The 21364-nt window shown below is 43.4% G+C and overlaps 1 protein-coding gene across 1 annotated transcript in view; it reads right to left on the bottom strand.

Moving 5' to 3' along the window:
* Positions 1-21364, bottom strand: part of spata5 (spermatogenesis associated 5) — a 156382-nt gene that overhangs the window by 118447 nt on the left and 16571 nt on the right. The window contains exon 11 of the mRNA XM_050041823.1: positions 9640-9794. Within this exon, the coding sequence (XP_049897780.1) occupies positions 9640-9794 (155 nt within the window). The remainder of the gene's footprint in view (positions 1-9639; positions 9795-21364) is intronic.

Raw genomic sequence — 21364 nt, 5'->3', positions numbered from 1 at the left:
AAGTAGTAGCAGTAGTAGTAGTAGTAAAAGAAGATGCAAGAGAAGAAGTCAAAGTCGTGGAAGAAGTAGTAGCAGTTGTAGTGGTAGTCAAAGAAAAAGTAGTAGTAGAATAAAAAGAAGTAGTGGTAGTAGAAGCCATAGAAGTAGAAGAAAAAGTAATAGTAGTAGTAGAAGTAGTAATAGTAGTATTAGTAGATGAAGAAGTGGTAGCAGCAGTAGTAGAAGTAGAAGTAGAAGAAGTAGTTAGAAAAAGAAGGGCAGAAGAAGAAGAGAGCAAATCTGTGTGGAATCCAATCAACATGTTGAGCTAAACTGTGTCTCAGTGGTATTAATCAATCACACAATAACATGTAATCAAACAAAATGCATCTCGTGTATTAAACTGGAAGTGGACAACAATAAGAGGCCAAACACTAATAAATGATCAACAGTGGTCTAATATAAAGCTCTAACTCACTCTGGATCATCTGAAATAACATACAGTTCTAATCTGTGGCAGCTCTAACACAAACACATCGCCAACAATAAATGCAACGGACCAAACAAACTCTGATTGCACGCTGATGTCACTGATGTTCTCATGTAACCCACATGGAGGACCTTTTTAACTTTCTGACCGCCTGAGCAAATTGCAGAGAACTGCAAGTTCTTCCAGGCGGATGACGGGGTCGGAGGGGGATGTGAAATATAAAAGCATATTTGGAAGGGGATGGAGGAACTGAGGGCTCGGGTTGAGTCAGGGAGACTGGACGGAGTGAACAACAACAGACGGAGTCGGCCAGCAGCTGTCTGTCTGACAGATGGAAGGAGGGAGGGAGGAAGGGAGGGAGAGAGTCCGGCAGTGAACAACCGGAGGAGATAAAGCAGATAAGAAGAGAAGCCCTCGTCCAAAACCCTCTAAGACCGCTCTCTTATCCTTCCTGTTTCTTTCTTCATTACAATCCATTACTCCCTCCCCTTCTCGCTTTTTCAACTGTCTCCTCCATACATCTCCTCTCCTCTAGATCTCCCTCATCATTCCCTATATCTCTTTTTGATCTACCTCCATACCCTCTCTTTCTCCCTATCACTCTGTTTCTTATCTCCTGTACTCCTTTTCTTCCCTCCCACACTCTCTGTCTAAGTACATTTGCATGCACAGAAGAAACCGGGTTACTGGGAGAAATCACGTTATGCAGGAAGTCGTACGGTGTGTTTACATGCACTGTAGTAGCCTGGTTACACCGGTAATCAGATTTCTCCCCTATCCCAAACCTTATTTTGAAGAATGGCTTATTTTATAGGGGCACTCTAGTGATATTACACATGAAAGTCTGTTTACTTGTCATAGAGAGTAACACAACACATTTAAAAGAGTAATACTAAACATGTAAGAACGGCTGTATGATATGGTCTGTGGTCCTGGTGGGAGCCTATGAGACAACAACCTCAATAATGTCATCAGGGTTACCTCAGGTTGGGCTTGAGAGTTCAATTTTTTTGGCAGAAAGCCTGGAGATGTGGAGTTTGAAAACACACATTTACCAGGCAGGAGAGTTTTAAGGAAAGATGCTACTGAGTTGCATTATGGGAACTAAGGGTCAGGTCACTCACTCTACGAGACACCGACCGATGTGACCAGACTGGCTGACCCATATGCTCTCACTCAGTGGATGGATGATGTCACAGGAAGCCAATCTTACAGAGGAAGACGACACTTGAACGGTTTCTTCCAATTTGTATTGCTATCGAAGCGAGCGTTAGCTAATGCGCTACAAAGTTCCTCTTAATACCTCCCCAGTTTCTGATGAGGTGGACATGATAACCCTTAACAGCAGTCTCCTGGGTCAAAGTCCTGTGCTTGATTGACCCATCCATCACCCCTCCCTCCACCATACATGGACCTTCTCATCCTTTATACTACCACCGTTACTCAAAGTGTTCAATAAGGACACGGTCTGGTGAAGCTCTGGTGCGTCAGTATCTGATGCCGTGGGCCACTGACCTAGCATCAGTATTTGATAAGTTGGGAGTGAGAATAGGTTGATCATTCCTCTCTTTCCAGTGCTCTGCTGTCACATGTGAACATGTAAAATGCCCATTAGAAAGTGGGTTACATGCATACAGGGCCAAGATATTGTCAGAAATATAGCTGAGGAAATCAGGTTTCTCTCATTTTTACCCTGATTACTGACACCTGTTCTTTATAATACATGATAATTACAAACTCACATTCAGTGCTGAAATTATTTGTTGATAAATTGAAATTATTTGACATCGTCTTGGGCTCTGGAAACATTGTTGGGCATTTGTTAATAATTTTCTAACATTTCTGAGACTAAACACGAATCTAAAAAATAAACAGATTAATCAATAATCAATTAACTAATGTTAAGTGTCTGTGAGTACTATGAAAAGCCCTCTATAAATAAAATGTCTTATTATTATTATTATTTTATTATTATTATCCTTCGTTGCAGCTCTCATCAGATAAGCTCAGAAAGCCAACAGTGCATGTAAACGCAGTGTTCCTCTACCTTCCTGTCCTCTCTTTCCCCCAGCTTTCTGTTTCTTATCTGTCTTATCTCGACTGCACTCCTATCTTTCTTTCTTCTCTCATTTGACCCTCACTATCACGCCATCTCTCTCCCTCCCTTAAATACTGCTGCTTGCCACTCTCTCTTCCTCTCCTTTTCACTCCTTCCTCTCCCCCTCTCCTGACTCTCCCCCTCACCCTCCTCCTGCTCTCCATCCAGAGGTAACACATCCCAGGCCACCGGCGCCGTCTCCGGGGAACGAAGCACCTAATGGAAACCTGGCGTCTGGCCACATACTGTAAATACCGAACAATTTATGGACAGCGCCGAGCGAGCGAGAGAAGAAAGGACAGATGGAGGAGAGGGAGAGGGAGAGACAGAGAGAGGAGCGCTGCAGAGATGAGGAGACAGGCCGGAAGCGGGCAAGCGGACCAGAAGGCTCATTTGAAGGCCCGGAGAGAAATGAAATGAAATAAAAAGTGGAGTGAGATGAAAGCAACAGTAAAACAGGCTTATAGAGAGAAATGGAGGAAACAGGTGAGCAGGAGGTAGATGGGTAAAGAGACAAATGAGGAATGAAGACAGAGGAGACTTAACACAAAAGGAGTGCTACAGTGGCCTTTTCAGGCTTATTTTGTGGCTGAATATTATTTGTAGCTTGAATGGGGATAGTGATAGTGAGATACTGGCTACAGCTGCATTTGTAGTAGAAACAAAACGAGCATCAGATGGGCTGTATTCATAATAAATACACCACAATAATATAAATAACCAGCGCCAATTAATCAGTCAGTAAGAATGTGTGTGTGGGAGCACATACAGCAAGCAGCAGCGACCCACCGTCCAAAACCGACACACCGTGAGAACGGAATCAGAGGGCTTGGCGTGGACGGAGCACCTGCCGTGGCAGGCGAACATGCCATCTGCGGCCATTTTGACTTGACCAGCGGACTTCACTACAAGCAGGTGATGTGCTTTATGTTCTAAAACCAGCCGCCGGCAATTTGACCTGCTGAGTTGCAGGTGACACCATCAGCCGGCTTGAGTCGAGCTCAAACGGCCAGTTTACACCGCTGCAAAATTTCTCTGCACGTCCTAAAATGGTTTCATCTCGTCATGAATCTTTGGACTGAACAGGGCCTTACTGATTTCTTTGATGGACAGTAATTCCATTTTCCCTAACCAATAACTAGAGACCAACGTATCCGCCTGCATATAACGGCAGTTTAAGGCCACAGCCATGTCAACATATCTGTTTTGCCGGGTTTTAAAGAGTGGAAAAGAGCAAAGTAAAAACAAACTACGATGTTGGGCGATACTGACAGGATGTGGATTTAGAACAGCCTCGATAGTAGTGTGATCTTGTCTGTAGCGGTCGCCATTGTTGTTATTACTCTTCATTGGTTCCGGCATACAGCTTGAACGCCTGACAGCGGCATAAGTCCCCCCGCAGCGCTCACTGGATCAATCGATTTTCACCGGAGAAACCGCTGTTTCATGTCGCAATGGCAGACAAATCGGTCAACTCAGTGGAGTGGGTGGATTCAAAGTTCTGGACCGAGAAAACAAATTCCTTTCAAACTGTAGCACGTATACCCGACTTATCAGGTACAGAACTACAACAAATGCTAAGAATGACCTGCAATCTGAGACTGTCATCTGATCCAGATTCAGTGGTTTTGGGGCTTTAAAGGCCCCTCGATCCTCTGAGTTTACTGATCCTCAGACCTGCCAATCATCCTCTCTTCCCCTGGAGGCAGCAGATGTGCAACACAACACTGTAAAGTCTCATCCTCCCCCTGTTTGTTGCATATTTTGGTTAAGGCTCTGCAGACTTAATGGAGTCATTGTGAGAAATAACAATATAAAGTAACATTAATTGCAAGGTGCTTTTTGTCATGGATGAAGCGTCTGCGGAATTAGAAGGCGATGCTTTGACTCACACCTCGCCGTGCTGCGTTTTTTCCCCCCTTCTTCACTCCCTTCCTTTTTTTTGTACAAGACCCAGTTATTATCTTTTACTGTTGTTTTCTGAACTTTACAAGGGGCCTCTCAGGCTCTGGCCCTTTGATGGGGCTGAAAGGAGGGTGTGGGGGACTTCTCAGACAAAAAAAAAAAAAAAAAAAACTCAAGGGAGATGAGGAGTAAGTTTAAAAGGAGGAATAAATGGGCTTGTTATACAACTGCCAAATGAAAATATTAAAGCCAGACTGCACAGTGGAAGATGCAATGCTGGGTAAACAAGAAAGATGTCAAAAAGAGGATGAATATCCCGTCACAAAACAAAAGATTAAGAGGGAACTTTTTATTTATTTACATGTAAATATAACATAAATCGAGAGGCGTAATCTGCAAAACTCAAATCTCTAGATACGTGATCTAAGAAGGTTTCCGAGGAACTCGAGGCGTGTATTCATCCGGCACCACTGGAAGTTTCTTATATAAAATGGATTAGAAACAAATGTTTGCACTCATGTGGATATAATCAAGTCCGGGGCTCTGCGGCTGGCCTTTCAGCTGAGCTGCGCTAGGGGGATAGAGAAAAAAACAAAAAAAATTCCAAACTCAAACTCACTCCTCTCTCGTTTCCAGGAACCGGCCGCAAGGACTGAACGTCTCTGGGTGAGCTCAGTGCAGAGTGTTGCAGAGAGAAGAGGGGGAGGCGGGTGGGGGTGAAGGGATAGGAAGGACGTTTCTTCTTCTTCTCCTCTTTCTCTTTTTTTGGTTGCTGGCAGGAACCGTCAGCGACCCGATCTGCTTTCAATTACCGGTGGAGGATGATGTTAGCCCTCTTCCTGTCCGTTATGTCTTGCACATGCAAACTCCAAAACATCCTGGAGTCTCACCACTGTCCTCTCATCCCTCCTTCCCCTCCCCTGCTCCCTTTTTCTCCCTCCATCCGCTGAGAGCAAAGCGATTCATCTTCATTGCAGTGGAGGGTAAAATAGCCACGGGGTCATTTCCACTCTTCCTCGGCCTGACCCCGTCTTTTAAGTGCCGGTGATTCGGTGGTCAGTGGTCCAAAGAGTAGTTAAGGGATTTTCTGAATGTGCATTAGAGGGAAAAGGGAGCTGCTGTTGATGAGCTTTTAGTTCTTCTTGTGGCAATAAGTGGTGACGCTGTTTGGGTTAGAAATTTGTTTGGTGCTTTAAATGAAGCAAAGACTGAGTGATGTAAACCAGTCTGCTTCCTTGTAGGGCCATCGCAAGGTTGAATGCAACTGAGACACAACTAATGCTGATTACAAACAAAGGATCCGATACAGATTGTGTCAGTACAGATGAAGTCATAAACCAGGCAGGCCTCTTAATGATTATTTTTTCCTTGCATGATTTTTCCCTCAGTAGTCTGTGACATGTAGTACGCAGCCTCAGTTAAAATTAAAGGTTTATTATGCAGGAAATGTCAGTGACTGTTTGTAAACAGTATAGCCAGCTAAAGTGAAAGCTAATCCCAGATTCACTCTGCTTGTCATTTTGCCTTGCTATATCTGCGTTTTTCCAGTGCTGTGTCAGTGGTTAGCACTGTTGCCTCACAACAAGAGTGTTCCCAGTTCGAAGCCCGGGGTATGGGAGCCCTTCTGTGTGGAGTTTGCATGTTCTCCCCGTGTCAGCGTGGGTTTTCTCCAGGTACTCTTCCTCCCACAGTCCAAAGACATGCAGGTTAATTGGAGACTCTAAATTGTCCGTAGGTGTGAATGCGAATGGTTGTCTGTCTCTATGTGTCAGCCCTGTGATAGTCTGGTGACCTGTACAGGGTGAACCCCGCCTCTCGGCCAATGTCAGCTGGGATAGGCTCCAGCCCCACCGCAAGCTTAGCTGAGCTTATCAGTTCTTTTTATCGATGCTGACAGTTGCGCATTGCAAAGACAATGACTTCAAACTCATGCATCTACACTGCTGGAAACTGAGTCATGGCGGAGAGGACAAAATGCTCCAAAGTGTGGTTTCATTTCACAAAGAAAAATGACAACAGTGCTGCTGTGATTTCTGTAAAACGATGATTTCAACTGACACATCGTTCTACGCAACATGGGCTTGAAGTCCAGGAATGTCACATATCTGACAACCTAAATGAGAATGAATGCTGTACAAATGTTTCCTCATTTATCTATTTTGATGACGACAGACTGACTGTTGCTACACTGTGTTCAGACACAGAGATAATAAAACAGTTGTGTTGACGCTGAAAACCCGTGTAGGCCTCCTTTTTTCCCCACACAGAGGGTAGATCAGGAATCAAGGGAGTTGATGAACAATCGCACCAGTAAGAAGAATCGATGACAGCATTGATATCAGTAAAACAGTATCAATTCCTATCCCTACCCTTGGATCCGTGTGGTTTACCCTCTGGCATCTGGGGCCAGATGCAAAAAGAGTGGGTGTGGATTCTGACTAAAACTACATACATACGTTCATACATATGAAGACATAAAATGTACATATGCACTCTTTTTGCCAAATTTATAAAGCAGCATGTACGCACATTTGTTTTATAAATCTCAATCATTTTGGAGCTGGGTGCACATGCATGAGCCTCATTTCCACTCCCCAAATTTCACCATAAATGGATACAGAAACGCAACGTAAAAATCAGCTTGTATAATAATACCACTCATTAGACCTGTCTGAGAAATACCGCAAAGAAAGTGCAATTTCATAGACTATGTCGCATCGGTGAGGTGCCAGAGGAGCCGCCATTATGCACACCTATGCACACCTGTGACTATTTGTAGCGTCCCTGTTACTTATTCATCAGATGTTTCTGCCAACCGTCATTGCAGTAAAACCACTATTACCATTATTATTAAACATCAGAGGGATGTCCGGTGATTCAGTCATAGGGCTCTTGTTGACACTGACTTTACAAAATGCTTTGTGGAGAGGAAAATCTGTGAAACTGCCGACAACCTGAAAACAATGTTACCCATCTCACAACTCATGTTCGAACTCCTGCTCATCATCTCAACCACACCTGTCGCAGTTAAAACTGTGTGCACACCTGGTGATGTGTGAGGTGTGCACATTCTTCCTTTATCAATACCAGTTTATGTGTGGGAAAAGGTGTATATGCATGGTTTTTGGGAGAACAAATCCCTCATACATCTGGACTGATAATTTACTCTCTTGTCTCTAACTTTGACCGTGTCCTGTAAATTGTCTTCTACAACACAAATCTTGATTTCTTTAGACTGGCTCTTTATCAAATTCTGACATCAGTTAGTGACTGTAGCCTTCTGTCAGCAGTAGATGTCAGAGGTCTTCTGATCACAGGTCACTACCACTCTCCAGGCCTAAAAATTAATCCTTAAACTTTGACTTAAGATCTACGTCCACCTTTAAAAAGCAGCTCATGACCCACCTGTTTACACGTTAGTGGATTAAACTCTATATATAGATATGACATTGTATTATGTCTGTATTTCATGTGATTCACTTTGTAATGTCTGCTCTAGAAAGGTGCTAATAAACTTTAATTACTTCTTTTGACCAGCTGCATTTCTTGGCCAATTTAGCGCAAAACACAAACACATTTGGCAAGATTTAACAGCTACATAGATCTATCAGGCCTGGAAAGCATCAATTTTCCAATTGTATTTTATTCCCTGACTACAATAACTGCAGACAGCCCTGTATTTAGGTTTATAGTCTGTTTACACAACAGGAACTTTTCTAGGAAACCAGGAACCATTTCAGGAACTCAAGAACCTTGCATGGTAGTGCAGTGGTTAGCATAGTCGCTTCACAGCAAGAGGGATCCTGGGTTGAACCCGTGGTGGCGGATTCGAATCTCAGGGTGTGGGAGCCCTTCTGTGTGGAGTTTGCATGTTCTCCCCGTGTCAGCGTGGGTTCTCTCCAGGTACTCCGGCTTCCTCCCACAGTCCAAAGACATGCAGGTTAATTGGTGACTCTAAATTGTCCGTAAGTGTGAATGTGAGTGTGAATGGTTGTCTGTCTCTATAGCCCCTTTTACACTGCCAGATTTTCCGCGAATGTTGGAACTTTTGCTGGCCAGCTGCGAGCGTTTAGACACACAGAGCCAGATTGGCGAGTTGATCCGAGGTGCCCAATTTTCCGCCTCCTAGGGTAGTCATATTGGCGGAACCCTTTTAGTTTAAACAGAACGAGGCGGCCTTCCGCCACGGGAGGGGCTGTTGATGACTTGTGGGAGGAGCCACTGGCGGTGGATAAACTGGAAACAGCTAATAGCAGGAAGTAGCAAGCAGCTAGTAGCAAGAGGGAAACACAAACCTGACAGACACTGTAAAGATGAGCAGCTGGGGAGACAAGGAATTGTGCGCCCTCTTTGCCCTCGCAAACAAAGAGGCCATTAACCGTCAGATGACGGGGACGGTGAAGAACAGGTCGACTTACGAGAGAATCGTCGAAGGACTGACCAGCCGCGGCTTCCCTCCCACGTCACTGTTTATGTCACACGCTGAGCTACACGTTTTGTTACTTGCTCACGCCCCCCATTGCCCCGAAAAAGGCGCATTCTGTATAAACAAAAGTAGGCAGGCGGCATTTTGCTGCACTCCCCGATTTAGGTTTTATACTGCCAATGCTGAAAAACGACTGATTGGGCTTTCCTGCAAATTTGCACAATTCTTATCTAAAAAGGGCTAATGTGTCAGCCCTGTGATAGTCTGGAGACCTGTCCAGGGTTCGCCTCTCGCCCAGTGTCAGCTGGGATAGGCTCCAGCCCCCCCTGCGACCCCTGACAGGATAAGCGGTTACGGAAATGAATGAATGAGAAACCTTTCCTGTATTTTGACTCGTGGTACCAGGAACTAAATTCAGTCCCTGCTCCGGAGGTAGTACTTAAATGATCTCAAGAAACATTGGGGCAAAGTTTGCAGTTTGCACTGCTGATTGGTCAAACAAACCAGTGGAAGAACATGCTGCGGCTACAACTTGTGTACAGCTTAATTTGTTAAGACAGCCCCAAGATCCATTAGTATTAATATTAGGATGAAGGAAAGATATTTTCGTATTGTTTCTTGACTTTTAAAACAAAGCTGTTGGCTCTTCAACTTGTGTAAAAAAGGAAAGCGATGGTGTGTTCATGAACAAATGAGCGAGATGGAGACAGAGGTAGCGGTGATCAAGAGAGGTTACTGTACCTTGGGGACATCGATAGCGACCTCCCTCATTGCACTTGGCTTCACAACAGACATGGCCCACTGGAGGTCCTGCAGAGTGACGGTCACTGTCCCTGTCAGCTGCTGGTCCGATGGTTGGTGGGAACCTCCCAGTGCTCGCCTCAGTGCATGCAAACCTGTAGAAAGAGGGTGTACACATTTTAATTCTCTCTTATTGGATCAGCAAAAGAAAAAACTAACTGACCTTTTCTTGACAAAGTCATGCTTTACAAAGACAAAATATATATCAATAAATCCAAAGTTGCGGAATTGAGCTAGACTCAGAAAAAACAAGATAATGCCATGGCTTAAAGAGATGGAAAAGAGTCCTCAGGTCCACATATCACAACAGAAAGGGTGAATCATTTACAAAATAAAAGCCTGTGATTTGAGGCATAAAAAGGGATATGAAACTGCTGTTTGTTTTCCTAAAGAAGCAATGCGAGTGTCGTTGTGGCTTTAGGGTTTTCAATCCAAACCCACACGCACCCAGTCCAACTTTTTACTCAAAACATTCAGGCTTGTACACGCTGTGATGATACACGCCTAGCGAATGCAAATCTCAAAATGAACACTAATTCCCCTTTTGACCGAGGAAATAATTGGGCCCGCATTACTGGGGGAAAAAAGAGAGCAGGCCGAAGGGAAGGGAAGTGTAATTGAAGCGCTTAAGGTTTGAATACCATCAATTCCAGAGACTTCAGCATCTGAACAAAAAGAAGACTGCAAAACAAACACGGATGTGTCAATATCAAGAATGGGCTTTTGTTTCGCATTGCAAAAGAGGTCAGAGCAGATTGATCTGGAGAAAAAAAAGATCTGGGCACAGACAGCTCTGCAAAACACGGAGGTGATGAGTGAGTTAAGACAGAGATTGTATTTATGCACAGGAAGGGTTATTAAACATGCACGCTCTTCCTGAATCGCGCTAATCAAGCGGTGTGAAGTGTTTGGAGTTATTTCAGGCATCCAGGGTGCCAAAGTAAAAGTCCTATTCATGGTCTGCATGTGAAGTGACTGACAGTTGGAGCACTTTCAATACCTCAGTGGACGTGAAACTCTCCTGACTGAATCATATGTACAAAAGATGAGCAGCTGTGTCAAGCGATGTGGCTGATTATGCCTTGTGGAAACATCCAGCTGTTTAAATGAGTTCACTTTTGGATTCTGAGGTAATGCATGGACGCATGTTTTGTTTTGCTTATGCTACATCTCTGATGTGCTTCAAAGGTCTCTCCTTTTTTGTCACATCAGGTTTAGTTTATTAACAGTGCACAATTTGTCAGAACTCAAGTCAAAACAATTAGACGATGGCCTTATAGGGGAAGTTTGTATCTTTTAAAGTGGGGTTACATGAGGTATTTATCCATAGTCAGTGTATTACCTGCAGTAGAGGCAGTTAGCACACCCCTGGTTTGGAGAAGCACGCAGGAGTACTGTCACAGAAGCTGTACAGATGTACTGCTGTGGATGAGGGCAGCAACATAACATAATGTAACTGCTATTTTGATTAACCTAACCCAGAACCCAGAGAAAACCCACACTGACACTGGGAGAGCATGCAAACTATGCTCAGGCCCCCACCCCATCCTGGGTTCGAACCAGGAACCCTCTTGCTGTGAGGTAACAATGCTAACCACTGCACCACTGTGCCGCCCACCTAAAAAAAATTAGCAATACTGTAAAACTTTGACCTTAATTTCAAGGCTATTATTTGCTCACATCACTGAAATCAATGGGCCTGTATTTGGGACAAGCGTCTGTATGGGACAGGCCTTTAATTCCTTTACATGACTGTTGCCCAGCCAAGATGGGAAATACAATTTTGTATCTGAAATTAGGCTTCGTATAACATATCAATTATTCATTTGATCTAGCTCCGACAGACAGAGAACATAGATGCTCATTTTACTGCACTTGAGGATTACAGCACCCAGCGTATCAACACAACACCACTATGCTGTTAAAACAATACGTTTTTGTGAAAAACCCTTTGATTCTTTTGATCGTTGGACCCTTACGGACTAAAAAAGCATGAATAACTTACTGCATAATTGAGGAATTGACACATATTCTGACTTCATGACAGCGTCAGAGGAAGGGAGTCATGCCGGTAAATCTGAATTACGGTCTCCTCTGGTGCTCGTGGTTTTGGTAAAATCAACTGAACCACTGAATTGTGGAGAATCTAACCAAGCTAACGATGTGTACCATCTGTATATTGACAAAAGTTTAAACATGTATATTTGTATGTGCAATCTGAACAGCTATTTAACGTTAGCTCCAGCGGGTAGCCAATAATGCTGTTTTATACATCCAAAGAACTCATATCGTCTTCGCTGGTGCTTTGCTGTAATTTCCTCCGTGCAATAAAGTGATCCATTGTCCTACTCGCAGCTTTCTCCTGGGCTCCAGGGCTTCTGATGTGTCACACACTTAAAACTCCTATACATGGACAGCAACAGATAGGTTCCCAGTGATTCAATTACATTTTTTAGTTAGAGTTTACCTCTTAATTGGGAAACAGTGCACACAACATACTGATAGAGTCAATTGAAAATTCATTCATAACTTTTTGTATCCCACGGCACACCTAGATTGGCATCACAGCACACACCATTTGAGAACCACTGCCCTAGCCTGCTTCTCCAATGTGAGGTCGCGCCGACTGGTAATACACTGACTATGGATAAGTACCTCATACAACCCCACTTCAAAAGATCCAAAGAATCCCTTTAAACAAACCTACAGTATCTTCAAATGTATCCAGCACATTCAGGTGTCTCATGATGAGGAAAACTGTGGATATCAGTAAAAGTTAAACAGCAGCTCCTCTGACTCTCCAGATTTATTCAGCTGCAGTTCACCCTCTGTCGCTGGGGATTTTCCCGGAAAAACATCTCTGTCTTCTATTGTCGGACACCAGGCAGTTATGGTTGATTGCCTTGCTCAAAGGAAGCTATGTAAGCATAACTGCAGGAACGTTCTTTTCACCTTCCAGTCTTTTTCACAGTCAGTCCGAAGATTTAAATCGATGACCTTCCTGTCATTGGATTTCTGTTTCAACAACCACTTGAGTTGTTATCTCTGTCCGATAGGAAATGAAGATTGATTAAGAACCTTGTTTCTGCAGCTTGTCATCAGTATAGGATGTTATTTTAAATTTAGGTTTTGTTCAAGGAGAGTTTTCCCAAATGAGTTTTCAAAATCTTGGCAAGAGGTTGATATGCCGGTCACGATAGAAGTCTTAATAGTGTGCAAACATTTGCAACTTTGCTGAGAGAATCAGTCAAGTGCACGGGGGATCTTTTTAGTGTGTTTCTGCTTGTAATTTCCTCCACTTCACATTATAGAAAAACAGCTCGGTCTGGTTGCAATATTGCACGCAATCATTACTAAATCGGCAAATAAGAACGTGTGAAAAAAGCAGAGCTACAATGTGTGCATCAGCTTGCATCCAGCTGTGCAGATTTAACCCCTACAGGTGGGAGGACAGGTCTTCTCGGAGTGAATTACACGCTAAATGTGAACAATGATTAGTAGTTACAAAACCAGCCCACAACCACGTTTCCAACCCCAGAGTTGGGTAACAGTATATCAGACACACAACCATTCCCAATGCACATGTGCACACATCACACAGATGCACACACAGAAACTTTTGGCTTCCCCTTCTGAGCTAAAAGGGGGAGGGGGGGTCTGAGCGGGAGTTGGGGTGGCGAGGGCTGGAGGGGAACGGACGTGGTCCAGGGCCGGGGGCCAGGGAGCAGACGAGAGGGGATTTACGATCAGACAAGACTGCATCCTGTTTATATTTTCCAGGACCCTTCCGACTAGGCGAGAGACAGACAGACAGAAAGACAGAGAGACAGACAGAGAAGAAGAAGAGAAAAAGAAACACAATTAATGCAAGCAGGTTTGTCTTCGGTGAGCACGCCAAGCCGGGGTCAATGTGTTCCCCAGTCCCGGCCCCCCAGTGTATGATGTCTTTTTCTCGCTCTTTCACTCTCTATCCCCGTCCGCCCACCCTCCTTCTTACTCTTGATCCCCAGAGGTCTAAACATCCCATCATTCCACCTGGCTGCCGCTCCAGCTCTTCATCTGCGTTAAAGCTTCAGACCGGCGCTGCTCAGTCTGCACAAAAACATCTGGTCCGAGTGGAAGGGACAGGGCAAGACAAGACAGGATGTGGAAGGAAGCTGGGGCGAGGAGGGAGACGAGGAGCACCAGCCACAACGCCATATGCGCTAACCCCAAACCATGAGCTGCCTGCCCTGCGAAGGTGGAGGGCCTCGGCCTCCTTCAGGGATGAGAGGATGATGGGACAGGGGAGAAAACCCAAGAGACGTCTGCGTGCTGATCATGTTGTAAAAGATAAAAGATGCTTCACCCAGAGTTGAAGAAGACTCACAGGGGAGAGAAACAGTACACATAACGTGATGCAATGATCAGGGTCTGTTAAAGACAACCCTCAGATATCTACAGAGCAAGACAACAGTCTGTACATGACTACACAAAAAAATCATAAAATAGAATTCAAAATTATAGATAAAATTTAGATGGAAAACCCCAAATTTGCAAGAAATAAAGTCTTTGAATGCATTTTTTTAACCTCTTTCACTCCATGCGGATGCCAGCATTCCTGGCCAACATTACGGTCTTTCAGAGGCTGTAGCTGCCTCAGCTAAGATGATACTGGTATCATATTAAACTAGAAGACCTAAGGCATCCATTGGTAACTATATCATGCTAGCTTGTTGGGAAGTGGGTTAAATAATGCTCCAAAGTTAGGCTAAATTCTGGCGAGGGAAAAACTGACATGACCATTTACAAAGGGGTTCCTCGACCTCTCACCTGAAGATATCTAAATGATAATGGGTTCTATGGGTACCCACGACTCTTCGTTTTACAGACATGCCCACTTTATGCCAGTGCAATGCAGTTTTAGGCAAAAACAATGAATATTCCTGCACACCGGGGTCACTCAACAGTCCTGGAATTGCATAAAATGGGTATGACAGGAAAGCTGAGACTCTTGTAGATTCAATGAGTCCAGTTTTATCTATGTGCGATGATGTTAGCCCCCATAGTGACCATTTCACTGTTGTGAAAGTTGAAACTTGACCTCCCTGTATGAAATGACCTATCGTGATCTCAAGGATAATTATAGCCTCATGAAATCTGACAACCACGAACTAGAGACCTTGAGCATTCAGAGGGTGTATAACTTTCATAGATAAATTGATAATAAGGAGGCTTTTTTTAGCTGTTTCCAGAACAGAGGGTTTCTTACTTACTGTGGTATTTTGGAGAGATTATTGACCATTTATATTAAGTGGTAAAAAAATGCTTCAACCCCAAAATTGATGCAACAACTTATGAGACATAATTGAGCATGTAAATGGCCATAACATGCTTCCATCATAATCTTCTAAGTCCTTTTAAACTCTAAACTTTCAAAGTTTGAATCGGCACCTGATCAAAACACAATGTTTATGACATATGTATAACTAGAAAAACTTGAAACAGTGCTGCATCAAATTAATCTTCAGGTTCCTAGCTCTCAGATGATGTATACCCCTTCTATGTGGCATATACTGTTGACCTGCTATCTCCCACTATTAACCTCCTGTCCCCTGTAAAAAAAGACAAAAAATAGTCTATTGTAGGAAGGTGTGGAGTAGAAGAGGTTAAGAAAGGAATAACGTAAAAATATACAACTTGCTCAAAAACACATGCAACTCATTAAGAAAAAGTCTTCTGCAGCATTAATATATGATGCTTTACCGGAGAAAGGCAAACCTTTTTTGGCTTTTTTTCATAACAAATTTGGAGGTCTTGCAAACTTTTCTGCAAAAGTTATATCTCTAGATTTAACTTAATCCAGCACGTACGGTTAGATAATAATTTATAGCAGTAAGCGCAGACTGACAGCTGGTTTAAAGGGTCTGGTCTGTAGCTCTGGGGACTGAAAAATGCAGCTGACAAATGTTTCATAAATGTTTCATCAAGAATTATCTGAAAGAGTCTAGAGTAAATCTAGCACTCTTCCAGCAGTAATGAAAAGCCTTGCAGAGAAACAACCTGACCAGAGGGGAAATGGGCTTCATAAGCCGCAGAGCTCTGAGTCCGGCCTGGACGCCCAGAGGGCAGTGGAAACTTGATTCAACGATGTGACTTTAACATTTTGCTTTAGGGATTCTCTCTCCTGACTGCTCTTGGCTGACTCCGAGCACACATTTGGTTTAGTTATGAAAACATCCGATGGGAAGGGAGGAGGAAAGAAAAGAGGCAACACAACACAATTTAATCTGAACCTTATGTGGACTCATTTTCTTCTTCTACTCCTCCTTTTCCAGAATGCTTCAAATTCGCCAGAGATCTAGTGGGAATTGAGAGAAGAAGGGGCCCCCTAAATGTACAAGAATGCACATTTGCAAAACATCACACCAGGGCCTAAACTAGGTATGGAAGAGAGGGAAGAACTCATTTAACAGAGCTGAAGCCGGCCAGGGAGAAGAGAGGACGCTTATTTGTGGTTTTTCAACAGGGATGGTCTTAATTATGTGGGTCCACAACAGACCTTCCCGAAATCAAGGCCTTCTCTTCAGAGGTCACCACCGCTGACCCTCGCACCAAATTGGCCCCATCTACTGAAGAATCAAACCCCTGAATGCAAAACATTCAGAGATACTTCAACTTGTGATGACACCACAAGTACTTTCAACACAAGATATGAATCCTCATTTTCTTACGGAATAGAAGCAGTGATAAAATTAAGTTTCAATGAGCATCAAATGATCCATATATATCAACTTCTACCAATGACAAGGACCAAGAGAAAGACAAGGAGCTGTGAGCCAGAGCTCTGAGCACCCGCATAAGTAATTAATGAGCCAATGACATTTATCAATACCTTTTTCTGGTACATTCAGTTACATATACCCTATCCAACACAACAGAGGAAGCACTTATTGTACACGGCAATCCAGTACAACACCCCTGCAAACTCGGGATGTCCCAAGGCCAAGACCAGTCCAAGTATTTCTTGATGAAGTATCAATACAGGAGGTATTTCAGATACCTCTCTACAAAAAAAGGGGAAACAAAAGAAGGAACAGCGGACAGAATGTTCATTTAATGATCGATGTCAGCATGCACCAGCTATGCAAGAGTATCCATTGCTAGTTGGAGCAAAAAAGGTTGTTTTGCCTCCATCAGCAACATTCCTCCATCGCGCCATACCTCTCGAGAGCTGCTCTTCATATGAAACTCCATTTGAACTGTAGTATTTTGTTCATGCTGGAGTTGAAAAGAGGCTGTCCAAAACTTCCAGCCACAACAGATCCACAGCTGACCCTGGAGGAAAAGTCTGCCTGGCATATATCAGACAGTAGTTGGGTTTCCATCCATCTTGTGCTAATTTGCAAAAAGTTAGCACATGAAATTGTGAATTTAAACGCTTTTCGGTTCACTTCTGTTGTGCGAACATTGGGAGTTGGTTTATCGAGATAAGCAGTAGGTGGTGCTTATTCTATGGATGTGGTGCCACTGCAGAAGAGGGTGCAATGAGAGGATCTAACTACCAGAGCGACAGTCAAACCTCAAAGGAAAAACAATGGATTTATAATAATGCAGAGCACACTGGGCAATGGAAATAGGGAGCACTGAACAACTGTGCTCTTGGAGGAGTTCTGTTAAAAGCCCTGTGTGCAGACATAAGCAGCCAGAGACAACGGAGACAGTTTGCCTTGGCATTTTTGGAATTTCTGCCATTTCCACTCTGATTTTTTATGCACTAATTGAAAAAGATATGCACAAAAAGAGGTGAGGAGAAATGCACCTACTGTTAGTGTATCACAGATAGATGCATATTGGCACGTATGTCAGCAGATAACTAACATGCAGCAACAACTGCAGTACAAAAACACCAAAGATATGTCTCCATTCGTTTGGCCACCATTCTTGAAGACGACAAATTTAAGGGATCATCAATTAATATATTTGTTGATTATGTTGAAAAAGACACAAATATTATGATGATACATAATGATCTTAACTTTTAAACGCTCAAACACTGATATTGGCTTTAAAAATGCAGCGTCAGTCAGGCTATAAACCATACCAATCACAGAAACCATTGGTCTGATGATGATGAGCCTCTCGGGACAACGGCCAATATTTTGTAAGATCCACTTCAGATGATGCAGAACAACCACCGCTCCACCCAGCTTGGTCATGGCAAGGTGCTGAAAACATGTATCCAAACTGGTAGAAAAAGGTTTCCGCACACTTACATCTGTGCAGTGTTTCACCCAAAAATACAGCATAGATTTAAGTGTGAAGAAACCTTTTTCTACCAGTAAGATCCAGTGTAGCCAGCGAATATCCGAGCCAAGACTTCCTCTTCCATGCAACCGTAATTTTGGCTAACCTCCCAGAGGTCACCCAATGACCCTCGCACCGAAATGGCCGCTCTACTAAAGAATCAAACCCCTAAATGCAAAACCTTATTCTAAGAGATATACGCACTATGAACAGATATCTGTATGTGAATGCAGATATAAAAAAGAAAAAGCTAATATAAAGCTTAATTGTCATTTCACTATTGCCACTGGGTTCTGAATGTAACCTGCCGCTCAATTGTGATTGGTCAACACTGCTCGGACTAGTGAGTGAGTGTCTGGAAGTCCCTGGAAGTTGAAGCTCAGCCTCAACTTCCAGGGAGGACGAAAAAATGAGGTAGGACGTGTAGTTCCAGTACAAGACTTCAAACAGGAAAACCTCACAGAGCTCCATTGTCAGAGACAGCAGCTCATCACCCACAGAGTCCAGGAAGGTGTGTCAGAAAAGTCCATCTGCACTTCAGCAGTGCATTCCACATTTCAACAGAGAGGAATCAGGACTGTGTGTAACGTTATGTTGCACTGTGTATCGACACCCACAGGCTCGAGCCGCGAGCTCTCCAGCGACGCTGTCCTCAGATGAATTGTGAAATACTTTGGGCATTACACTATTACAAAACCGCAGGAACGTTTTCATTACTCGCCGGGGCTTCCGGAACAGTCTTTGCACCTGTATTTACAATACCCAACATCTGTTCCCGGAGCTGAAACACCGCAATAATATGTGCTCTTAAAGTGCGCACACACACACACAAACACACAGAGATGACAAAGACAAATACATGTGCTGACACACTCCAAACATGCAGGAAACGTGTGCTGGCCTACACACACATGTACACACACTACAGAACACACACACAGCTGTCACTGGGTAAAGGTAAGTGCCGGGGTTAAGGAGTACAAGCAGCACATTTCCGGATTTTATAAACAGAGGCCTCAAATAAACTTCACATGCTGATCCGACTGATATTTATCTGACCTGTCCTGAAATTCCTGAAGTGTCTTTAAAAGGACAAACGAGTTGGGGAAAGCGCTTTATAAGGCAAGGCTGCCGCTGTAAACATCAGCAAGCATTCAGCAGTGTTTGGATCCATTTAGTCCTCTACTGCACAATTTATGTCAAACACACAAAACTAAGCTCATTTTTACCACCATTTTTTTCCTCGTTTCTACTCAGCAAGTATTTAGCTTTAGAGGATTCAAGTGTGTTAGCCAGATCACTTTGCACAATTACCAAGTAAATCATTTAGGCCGTTTAGTCTAAGCTGGAGAAGTGGATGTTAAATATTGAGCCAGATCTTTGCCGTCAAATCAGACGGCACACCAAAAAGCTTTCAGCTGACAGAGTGCAGAGTTGTGTGTTTATTATTCCACATAATCAATTTTACTGGCCCTTTTTGTTCCAGTGGGCTTCCCCTGTTTAGAGAGGCTTGTAAACAGTGTGTCCGGATGTGGCACAAACCAAACAAGCACGCACACGCATACAACACTCGAAACAAACGTGCGCCCTCACACACACAATTTGCACTGTTTAGACTGTGGAAATGAGTCATCTGCTCGCACCGGGATCAGTTGAACGCCAACAGGACGACAGAGAGACGCCCAGAGTCTGCGAGGCTCCACGAAACCACATGATAGCTTCCAATACCACACAAAACACCTAGAGGGATTCATTATGAAGAGCTGTTTTGTATAATCTGTGCTGAGCTGGATACAGTGTCAATGTAACGTTTGGACGAAGGAAGATCAGTAGAAATCAGTGCATATGTGGTTATATCGGAGGAAATCTCTTTAGGAATCAGAAATATAAATACAGCACTCTCTGTTGGCTGTCTCTTTATGGTTTGAATCAGCTACTCTGCCTGTTTCTTCTTCTACACTCCTATATACACAGTATAAACAATAGATTTACACAGTTCATCAACAAGCAGCTTTGACTTTATCTTTCTAAAATGTTCTAAACTGATCTGAATCTGAAATACAGTGGATCGTAGCTTTTTTGGCATGTGACCCCTACAAGGCAGTTTCTTCACAGCTTGTCTCATTTTAGGTGAAGAAGGCAGAAATCAAATATATATCCAAATATTTATCTTTCACATCCCTTTGATTATATCAAATCTATTTTAGTACCCCCAGTTCAACCCTATGGCCAGAATAAATAAATAAATAAACTTGGTTATGGTTAGGAAAAGATCATATTTTGGTTTAAAATATCAATTTCTGGTGCCACAATTAGAGCTTAGATTCTCTGCCCGAGCCCGAGCCGGTCCTGACCGGGCCGTAATTAGCCACAATCACCACTGGAAATGCCACCAACATTTAGCTTAAAAACACATGGTTTGAGGGGCACAATTTGCCACTGGAAATGCAGTCAGTCTTCCTAAAAAACTCTCAGTTTTGGTGGCAAAATTGCTGCTGGAAATGCTACAATCTCACTAAACACACTCGGTCCAGTGACACAATCACCCTTAAAAAGACAGCCAATGTCTCGTTAAAAAAACATCCAGTTTTGGTGGTTCAATTGCCGCTGGAAATGCTGCAAGGTCTTGCTTAACCCACCCAGTCCAGTGACACAATCGCTGCTAAAAATGCAGCCACTGTCTAGTTAGAAAACATCCTGTTTTGGTGGCACAGTTGCTGCTGGAAATGCGGCAATGTCTTGCTAGAAACAACCAGTTTTGTTGTTTGTTGGTCTTGAACATTGGTCTGCAGCTTGGCAGCCGTCGCGCCTAGGTAACACACAATCCATCGTCCTCTCCACCTCAGCTTATATACATGTAATCAGAACTACATCACTTTAGAAATGTTTATCTGAAACATATGAAACAGAAATGTACAATTCCAACAGTTTTTTGTTTTTTTTGGCAGTTCTGACACACAACTCAAGCATTTTACCTTTTTCTTTTTAAAGTTAGTTAAGTTTCCATGAATCTCTCTTACTGAAATGCTGTATTACTATATCAAACTTGTCAAAACGTCTTTGCACATCCTGCCTGGCTGAGAGCCAACAGAATTTCCACCATGTGAATCAGATGTGATGGAGCCGCGCTGCAGCTAACAAACTATAAAACATGACTTCTACAATGACTCTTTCTGCGTCGGCCCGTCCAGTAACAGTGTGCGTGCTGACACACGTCTGACATAAAGCCCAGTCAGAATGACGTGACGAGGAGCTACATCAGATACAACAGGAGCGCTGTCAGAAAGGTTTATAAATAGAGTTACTAGCGTGCAGGCTGTACATTTTTCGGCTGTGACTAACAGAGTCCAGCAGATCATCCTAATGTGTACGTTAATCT

Source organism: Epinephelus moara, chromosome 4 (assembly GCF_006386435.1).
Source record: "Epinephelus moara isolate mb chromosome 4, YSFRI_EMoa_1.0, whole genome shotgun sequence".
In the NCBI taxonomy this organism is placed as follows: Eukaryota; Metazoa; Chordata; class Actinopteri; order Perciformes; family Serranidae; genus Epinephelus; species Epinephelus moara.
The sequence above is the reverse complement of the archived record's forward strand: the minus strand, read 5'-3'. Positions and strand labels throughout refer to the sequence as shown.